Source organism: Trachurus japonicus, chromosome 24 (assembly GCF_045865225.1).
Source record: "Trachurus japonicus isolate A0001 chromosome 24, Traja_1.0".
NCBI classification, from domain to species: Eukaryota; Metazoa; Chordata; class Actinopteri; order Carangiformes; family Carangidae; genus Trachurus; species Trachurus japonicus.
In genome coordinates, this window is record NC_140930.1 from 30,165,150 (window position 1) to 30,175,555 (window position 10,406).

The 10,406-nt window shown below is 42.8% G+C and overlaps 2 protein-coding genes across 2 annotated transcripts; both read right to left on the reverse strand.

Moving 5' to 3' along the window:
* Positions 1-2,043: 2,043 nt before the first annotated feature.
* Positions 2,044-4,347, reverse strand: LOC146962183 (thrombomodulin-like). Its single transcript, XM_085770738.1, has one exon. The coding sequence runs from the start codon at positions 4,149-4,151 to the stop codon at positions 2,511-2,513; it is 1,641 nt and encodes a 546-aa protein (XP_085626864.1). The 5' UTR covers positions 4,152-4,347; the 3' UTR covers positions 2,044-2,510.
* A 563-nt stretch (positions 4,348-4,910) lies between these two features.
* LOC146962184 (thrombomodulin-like) lies at positions 4,911-8,749 on the reverse strand. The gene has a single exon (XM_085771156.1). It carries the CDS (start codon positions 8,627-8,629, stop codon positions 7,067-7,069), a length of 1,563 nt encoding a protein of 520 aa, XP_085627282.1. The 5' UTR covers positions 8,630-8,749; the 3' UTR covers positions 4,911-7,066.
* Positions 8,750-10,406: the final 1,657 nt, after the last annotated feature.

Genomic DNA, 10,406 nt, shown 5'->3' on the forward strand with positions numbered 1-10,406 from the left:
GGAATTTTGTGAAATAAAGCAGGCAAGGAGGCTGGATAGCTTGTCAAGAAGGCTGGCTCTGTGATCGGAGTAAGGATGGACTCTCATGGGGGAAGTGGTGGAGAGATACACAATGAGGATGGTGGAGGCCATCCTGAACAACACGGATCATCCACTTCATAACACCTTGATGGACCAAAGAAGTAATAATGGTAGACGGCTCCTCTCTCTTCATTGCAGGACAGAGAGATACAGAAGATCTTTTATACCTGCCAACAGACTTTTTAATTCTTCTGCAAATGGTAGATGAGCTGACAGACAAATGAATTTTCCTTTGAGGATTAATAAAGTAATTCATATTCATATTCATGAAGACCAGTTAGTGAGTGGTCTCAGTGGTTCTAATTCATGTTTTCCCCTCTGTGTCTTTGCAATGCTGTCAGTCAAATAAATGTGCAATGATATTCTGTTCATGAATATACTCTGTGTTATCGATTCACCTCAGCAGATACTGTTATTGTGACACTTGCAGTGGTGGACAGTAATGGAGTAGATTTACTTGAGTACTGTACTTAAGTACATATCCAGAGAATTTGCACTTTACTTGAGTATTAGATTTCTTTGGTACTTATTACTCTTACTTGAATACATTTCCAAAACAAATATTTTTACTTTTACTAAAGTTAATTTCTAGAAAGGCTGAAAAGTACTCATTACTTTCAGGTCTGCTCTCGTGTTGTTTTTTTTTTTCTAAAATACTATTGGATACAAGCTTGTATGTCATATCATGTTGATTGTGCACATGATATGACAGGTCTGTAACTCTGTGCATATTCTCCCACCGTGAATGAGCCGACACAACAGAACCCTCTGACACTCAAGTGAAATCTGATGACTCTCGGGCACCACAAGACCTAGTTCTGAAACTCTGTGCTGACCCCTCTCTCCAACCTGCACACAAACCCCAAAATGCCACAACATTTATTCTAAACGTTAGATTCAGATGAGCATTTTTTTTTTTACTTCATGTCTGTACCTTAGATGACTAAATGCATTTACTCACCATTTTTGAGTACAAATCTTAGATCCATTATAAACTTCTACGGCATCACATTTCAGGTAAATATTGAGAAAATGTTGTGCTTTTTACTGTATTTTACTTTATTCTATTTTACCACCCACCTAACCTCTTACAGTTGAATTCTATTTTTACACGACACGAATGCATCAGTAATGAAATCAGTGATAAAAAATGTAATACCTACTTTGACACTTAAAATGGACATTTTACTGAGTGAAATACTTGTATGTTTTACTTTAGAATAACACCATTAACAACAATACAATACTTTTACTCTTTTTATTTATTTATTTAAAACATGATATACTCATGGATTTGCTAACAAAAGCAATAATGATCAGGTTAGTAACACAAGACCCTTTGAATGCATGAATGTGTGTGTGTGTCTCTCCTGCAAGCCCGTCTTTTCTTCAAACGCTCTTATTCTAGCTGCGTTTGTTCTCCATGTTTTCAGATGTTGTATCTCAAGACGTCCGGCAGCAGGAAAGGTTGAGCTCTTTTAGTGCAGGATGGCAGGACACCAGGTAAAGCTCTATCTTATTGTAACATGTCAGGAACAAACACAGCTTTGGTGTTTGTTTTTTTTTAAAGAAACTTTCATAACATGGTGTCCGTTGGCAAATATGATTTTACTTACAAGTGAGAACATATGTATTATGTACCATCTAGAGCATTTCAGTCTTGTGTTACTAAGTAGCCCCACAAATGGCACCAAATAGGATTTTTGGATTCACAATGACCAGTAACTTAACTTCCATAGCTTGTGGTGTAGCTGTGTCTCCTCCGTTTCTCCTGTTTCATATTGCTCTATTAGTATTAACAATCTGATGGTGTAATGTAAAATCAATCTCAGGGCAGTGGACAGTTTCCTGCAGAATGCTCTTCATTATGTTTTGCTGTGACATTTCTATAGTCCACTCCTAGAGACATGGTCTAAGTCTTAATATTTGTCCACTGTTCAAGTCATCTACGTGTATCTGTGATGTTGTGTTCTTAGTTTATGTGTTTTTGTGTGTTTTCCACGTGGTTCATTATTGGGATCTACAGTGTCCACGTATCGTCCGTCCCTTGACTGTTTCCTCCACACGGTGGAGCTGTCGGCCTTTGTCTGAGGCAACGATCAAATCAACAGACTCCTCAGTGACATTTTATAATTTAATCATATTTAAGCACACACTGTTTTCAATAACAAACTTCTCATTACATTAACACTGTTGTGAGTTGAGCTGTGGATAAGAACCGGTTTTCTGAAGAAAACCTTAGTTGTTACATAATACTTCTGTTGTCTGGTGAGTTTATAGTGACTTCATCTCCTCTCTATTACTTCAATACTGTGGAATCTGCATCCTTCATAGCGGGTTCAAGAGTCTCTGTCGCTCTGTTGTCATGATCTGTACATTCACATGTCTTACTTCAGCTGCCCCCCCCCCCCCATGCTGCTGTCCTTCCCTTATGGTTCTTTGGCCACATGGTGTAAACCGTGAGCCTCTCCCTCGTGAGCTTTGAGCGCACCGTTGCTCTCCATCTTCCCTCTGCGGTCAAGGATGTGATGAGCCAGAAAAACTACCAGCACGATGAAAAAGACAGTACACAGTATTATCCCGACAAAAGCCCCCACTGACACCCCCGAGGGCTGCCGTGTAGGTCCGGGTCTGTGCGATGTGGTTGGGAAGCTCGGTGCTGTGCTGGACTCGTACAGCCCTCCATCCGTTGGATCGACCGCCGCTTTTACGCACTTGTACTCGTCAACCAGCCTAAATCCTCGCTCGCAGGCGCACACATAGCTACCGTAGGTGTTTGTACAGAGCTGATCACAATAAAAGAAGGAGCACTCGTCCATGTCTATGCAAACTGTGTGGCCAGCTCTTTCCTCTGCTATATAACCCTCAGGACAGTAACACTGGAACGCATCATTTGGGTCGCACTCCGCCGGACACTCCTCCCTCCCGCAGTGCAATTTGCATCGATTCGGGGACGCCGGGTCCACTTTGTATCCGTCATAACAGGAGCAGTTGTAACCACCGGGAGTGTTGAGGCACTCGTGTTCGCACGGGGCAGAGACGCACTCATCCTCGTCGAGACACAGGTCGCCGGACTTCACGTATCCATCCTTGCAGACGCACTCAAAGCCACCGATGGTGTTGACGCATTTGAAGTTCTCCCCACACTGACGGGAATCCTTGCAGTCGTTGAAATCCACGCACGACCTGCCGTCCTCCGCCAGCTTAAAGCCGTGGTCGCACGTGCAGGCGTAGGTGTCTCCCTGCTGGTAACAGGCGTGATCGCAGTGCAGGTTTGCACACTGTGTGTCCGTGTCCATTTCGCAGGCGACTCTGTTAACGGGGTTGACGGTCTGACCCGGTCCACAGTAACAGGACGGGACTTCATTTGGGTCCACTGCGCATTTGTGCTCGCAGCCGCCTTCATAGATCTCGCAGTTCCAGGGCGCCTTCATCCACCGCTTTGAGTAACACAGGTATTTAGTCCCAGATGACACCTGGGTGGCCGTGGTGCCCGCGGGCAGAGACGGCCCATCATCCACCCTGAACCCCATAGGGGTGATGTAGATGACAGACGCGCCCATCAGCCGCACAACTGAAAGACTTCTGCACGGGTCAACGATGTCGTACTCACAGAGAAAGCCGGCTGCTGCTTCCCCACAGTCTTCCTGGATCCATTTAAAGCCGCTCTCTTTGGAAATTGAGACGCAGCGAGGAGAGGAGCAGCTGCTGTCAAAACTTGGCGCCCAGTTGAAAAAGTCACTTTCGCTGTCTTCCGTCACCCACTGGAAGCCTCGCAGCGCAGCAGCAGCGTCTGGACAGCCGCTCTTCAAGTGCAAACCGATCCAGTACCGCCCCGTGAGGTTCCCCGAAATAAGACCCAGAGTATCATGAGAAACAGATGAGCGTATTGTCATCAAGTGGCCTCCTTTAGCTTTACACTGATCTTGCGCTGCTGAGAAATCGCTGGGGTCTTGGATCAGCTCATAACACACATTCCCGATGCAGTAGCCGCTATTTGTGTCTGTTCCACTGGTTCCTCCCGTTAGGGAAACCAGCACGACAACAAGCAGTCCCGTTACGTTCTTCATGTTTGCGGCTCGGTTGCGTCTCTTTAGGTTCTTGCGAGATCCAGCAGTCTATAGGCTTGTTTGTCTGTTTGTCCGTATTTATAAGCCCCCAACTCCATGCTACTGGACCGGCGGAGGAAGGAAGTCGCTCTTAATCAGTCCGCTTCGCCGCTCTTCACTAACTTTCTCCTGGGCAGAGAAACATTATCCCCAATTACGCACGACATTTTACGCACATACGCACACAAGACGCGCGTACGCAAGGGGCTTCCACCCTACGCCCCCTTCTCCATTAGCCCCTCCCAACCTAACTCCCCTCTGCACAACATGTCAGCCGGTTTGCCAGTCCAGCAGTCTCGTGGTCAAATAAACAACCCCCCCCCCCCCACACACACACACATACATACAAAACTACTTTTCCTGCACGTTTTCACATTGTTTTCGACTTTTTCTGAACATGAACGTCACTTGCTTTCAAGAGTTATCTCGAATCTTTTCTATTATACTCCACCCATGTACTTCACAAGATAGTCCATCCATGTACATTATAAGCATCAAAATATTGCACGTTTGAGAACAATATATCCCTGTTGTCCACTCCAGTGCACATGCAAGTTGTAAAATTAAAATTTCATATTTTTTTCTTTGCAATTTGTTCTTTACTACCCCAACACTTGATTTATGTAAAAGAAAAAACAAAACAAAAATCAAAATCAGAAAACTTTTTTTCCACTGCACTCATTTATTTTAAATGGTCTGCAGCCATATGTACAGTATGTGCCACCAGATAAAGGGAGCAGATGAAAGAAACAGGAGGAGTTTGGAATTAATCTCAATTCATTATCTCTTTATTAATCAATGTGAGTGTTCAGTTTATGCCTCATTACCCTCTCACCTCCTATGTGTGTGTGATTGTATTTATACAGTATATACTATACACATACGTATAGATATAGATATATAGATATACTGTAGATATAGATAGCTTATAGGCTATTCCAGTAGCGCTTGAAGAATATTACAGTAATATGACTATACCAGAGGAAAACAAATAAATGAATACACAACCAAACAAACAAACAAACAAACAAACAAACAAATAAAATCAACCTAGAGTACAATCATTAGGATACAGCCCTTCTCTCCAGTGTTCAACAATGACACATTCAACAGGAAAGTGTGATACAGATGTTCAGTGGCTGGGTATATGAGGAGGAGGCGCATGTGTGTTTCCATATAAGAACATTAGCAGCACAGGTTTACATTCATGTGGAGCTATACAGTAAGTTATACATTCAACCATCAGAAAGGCACAGCAAGTGCAGAAGCTCAGGATTATCAGTGAGCAACATAACACAAACGTTTTAATGTTGAGACTAAAGTGTGACTATTAGTATTTAAATGATCTGTGTCGTATTCTTTTAAATCTGTAGAAAATGTGTTTTTTTATGGCAGTAAAAATAATTATGCTTACAAATGCTGCCATTAAGTAGCAGTGTAATGTTCAGTGAAACCACTTTTGATCAGAATTTGGATTTAAAAATGTTGATCTATTGTATTTATGAGTCTCATTACAGTAATATATGATGAGTTGTCAGCCCTTAAACATGTTCAGCAGTTAGATGGCTTTCAGTGTGTTTGGATTACAGCAAATGACGACAGTCCATAAGACATAACAGTCCAGAGGTGTTACTGTTTTCACACACTTCATGAACCGTTCCTATAACAACTGCTGCACCCTAAAGTAAGCAGCGGTCCACCTTAAAATGACTTATCTCAAATGTCCAAATCCAAGAAAGACAGGAATATTTTTATGAGCAAAACATCAGTCAAGTCGAGTCATTGAGTTGACATAACCTTGAAAAACCCATCAATAATGTGCCTTTAACTTGAGAGATGTTGTCAAGTGAGACCATATATCAAAATATAATGAAGCATGAAATGAAATGAGCTGGATTACAGTCTATGTTTACAGTGACATAAAAACCTTAATCTGGGTCTTTTAACTAATCTGGTCAAAACTTTAAAATGAATTTATGACACCTTTAAGGAAGCTGCACCATGATAATAATACAATATTCTGACTTTTTAGTACCATAACTATTAGACATTTCTGTGTGACTGCATCTTATTTGTCACATGACTATAACAAATTAACCTGATTGGGATTGAAATCCAAACTTTCTGTCAATCAATAAAAAGATGAAGATACAGCTTCAGGGAATGATCATTAAAAGACATATGAACCCAATTCATAGAAACATATATTATTATATTATTAATACATTCAGCTGCTTTTCAACACGTCTTCATTTACTGCAGCTCAGAGCCAGCCCAAGGCATAAGTGAATTAAGCACCTGCTTGGGGCCCTGTGACTATTGGGGGGCCCCAAATGGCAAGTAACTTTTTAAAAATTGTAGTGCATAACTTTTGTCTATCCTTAGAGAAACACTGCGTTATTACAAAAAACTTTAATTACTGTTGCATTTCAAATTGTTGTTGCACTTTTCTGTTGCAGTCTATATTTAAAACCAAAAATTTTATAAAGCAGATGATGTGTTTACAGTAAATGCATTGTCTGTTGGTTTATTTTGTTACTTTTCGTCGACCTAGGTGACATTCAGTATCCCAGTATTACATCAATTTGAAGATTAAATGCAAATCAACCCAGTGCCATTTCAGAATAAAAACCATGGATGAGTAAAACAAAAAACTGCCAGGATATGATGATTCATAATAACAGAGTAAAAAATGAAATACTATTATTGGCAGTAATAGAGGGCACCAAAATAAAGATTTTGCTTAGGGCCTCATGGAGGCTTGGGCCGGCCCTGCTGCAGCTTTAAAAAAAAAGAAAGAAAAGAAATATCACAATGAATAACTCCTCAAGTGCATAAAACATGAGAAAGTGATGAGAGTGCTCAGCGCGGTGCCATCACTGTCTCTGTTGGTCGTTTTTAAACTGCTTGTCGAAGGACAGCCTCTTGTATGTCTCTGTTGTCACCTGCTGCAAGTGGAAAATATCAAGTTCCGAGTGTCCTAAAGAGGATATATTCAGTTTGGCGCAACGCAACATTAAATGCCGGACCACACAGAACAGCAGCACTACACACAGCAGCACGAACACACTGATGCCCAAAGCGCTGCCGGTCCTGACGTATGACGGAACCCCGGCGGACATGGTGTCGGCCGGTGTGGGGCGCGCGGGGATGAAGGCTGAACCACTGCTCTCTTCATCATCATCACCGTCCTTCTTACACTGGTGACCGTCGTACAGCGTGAACCCTTCACGGCACGAGCATGTGTAACCACCATATGAATTTTTGCAATCGTGATCACACAGCTTTTCGTCCTCACATTCATCGTTGTCGGTGCAAACTGTCGTGTTGCCCCTCGTGTCTGTGATGTATCCGTGTGGACAAAAGCACTCTACTTTATCGGTGACGATGCAATAGGCTTCACACTCTTTCTCTGTGCAGTGTTGTTCGCACCTGCTGGCATTTACGGGTGACACCCTGAACCCAGGGTAGCAAGTACACCTGGAAGTCCCGTTGTGCAACTCACACTTCTGCTCACACCCCATACACATGCTATTGTTCACACACACTCCTGCGTCTTCAAAGAATCCATGTCGGCAGTGACACTTATGCTTCCCCGGGGTGTTAACACACTCCTGACCCTCACCTCTGCACAGGTCCTGCTCCTTGCACTCGTCCACATCCTGACATGTCATCCCGTCCGGCGCCAGCCTGTAGCCCATGTCGCACTTACACACGTGAGAGTCTCCCTGCTTCTCGCAGCCTTGACTGCAGTGGTCGCAGGGACCCGTGGCGCAGCTGATCTGGTTGTGATGGAGACGTTGTCCTTCGGGACAGACGCAGGTGTTTTCACCAGTGCACTTGTACTCACAGCCGCCGCCCATCGCTTCACACTTCCAGGGAGCTTTACTCCACTTTCCGTCTTGACAAATATGTTTGGACGCTGGATATTTGCTGCCGACCTTTTCCTCGACAGCCACAACTCCATCTGTAATCGGGCCCGAGTCTTTTAAGTCGAAGCCCCAGTACGACCTGTACTTCAGCCTCCCGCCTACGCCTGGATTTAAGCTGCACGTTGTTTTAGATACAAAAGGTACATAACGGCACACGAACCCGTCCAGTTTGTCTCGACACGGCTGCGAAGTCATGTTGAGGTCCTCCCCCATCCGCAGACCGGGACATGTTTCAAGACCTGTCGGGCCGGTGAAGCTCGGTGTCTTTACCCACAAAGAGCCGTTGAATCCGCTGAGAAGACTCCTTAAAGTCTCCTGTGGTTGTTCCACATCGACCACCAGTAACTCTCCGAAATTCTTCTTACACCTTTCCTGCGCGCCCTCAAAGTCCTCGGGCTCTTGTAAAAGCACCAGACAGTGATCCTTGGCGCAATGGCCGCGCTGAGAGAAGACCGCGTCCACCAGACCGCACAGGACAGCCGCACTAATCAGCAGGTAGTAAGTCATGGTGACACACGATGCTATAAACCTCTGTGTTGGACGATCTGAGGTTGATACCGTGACTGTAAACTGAGCATAGTACTTATATATAAAAGCCTCCAACTGAATGTGTGTGTGTGTGCGCCTTTTTTTTTTTTTTTTTTTTCAGACGAGGAAGGAAGTTCGTCCTGGCCAACCTCACTAGCCCACCAAAACACACACACACACACACACACACACACACACACACACACACACACACACACACACACACACACACACACACACACACACACACACACACACACACTTTTAATGAGAGATTGAAAACAATCCCAAACCCTCTCTCTTCCTAGATCTAGATGATAAAGTTAAAGTTACAGTAAAGCCTCTCGGGGAGACAGAGCTGTGCCAAAAACTAAATTCTCACAGAACACACGCTGATTTTTACTGACATGTCCTTCAGACATGATTAATATGTTCAGTATTTTTAGGAAATCATTTATTATCTACTGTGTCCCCAGTTCACATTTTACTGTAAGGCGACACACTACAGGCAAAAACACTGTTTTTTCATGCACTGATCAATTTTGAGATTTTGGGCTATTTTTCTTCCGTAACATGTATTCTCTCAGAAAAGTCAAAAGAAATGGTAGAAAATCCACATTAAGGTTTTTATTTTACTTCATTTTGTCTCTTTCGTTGGTAGATTTCTCCTAAATTCACCAAACGTTAACAGCTACTGTGACATACTGTGCTGTTCCTGTTGTCTGACCCATGTCATGTCAGGTATCATTGTAAAGCTCTCTCTCCCGAACAATGATGTAGGCTCCAAAAATTGTCATTCCTTTTTATCAGCAACAAATTGTAAAAGTATGATTTAGGCCTACATTACCTACAGACACCAAACCTTCCAGTTGTATTCCTGTCTATATTCTGAAGGTTTTTACAGAGGGTTTTGTTGATATATCATTCAAAGCCTGATTTATACAACATTTTATTACTAAAAACATGGCAAAATTTGATTTTTTTAGGGCTGGTGACACATTTTCTCATTTACAAAGTGACAAAAAGAGATATCCAAAATCCCCTCTGTAAAACCTTCTGACTCTAATATGTCAACAAAATAAAACAAGAATTTTGAAACCATTTTTCAGATTTTGGTTCTGGAAATGTATGCAAATTAGCACATATTGCCTACTTACATATTTAAACATACAATTTGACAAAACTTGTAATACAAAAAATATTTGTCTTACAGTAATGTGAGTAATAAACTTGGGAAGTTTCATGGTGATATCTGTTATTATTCTTACCCTTTTCACTTGTAGTGTCTCCCCTTAAATTTCAGAGGTCTGCTCCTCTCCCCCCTCTTCTACCATAATTAAATTCCCAGTGGCCCCAGTTACAGTAAAATAATATTAATATGTAATTGTCCCTTCCAGGAGTGACTGTGACTCATGCATTCAAAAGGCGGGCAAACTTCCCAAAGGTGCAGTAATGAACACAAAGGTAGGGATGCTATTATCCGACTTACGGTTGATCTAAATCAGTCAGTCGTTAACCATCTTTTCTCAAATTAGCAGAGGAGGAAGAGAGCTGCCCTTGAACCTTTTCGTCTAGCTTCATGACTAGATGCTGAAGAGGAAATAACGAACAAGAGGGGTGGACACGCTTCCTACCTTCCAGCCTCACTGTGCGGAAACCAAACGTGACTGTAAGTGCATTACATGAATCCAGTTTTTCCTTGAGCTGCCAAGTTTTGAGGCGGAGTGTCGCATGAGTAGACCTAAAGGAACGTGAT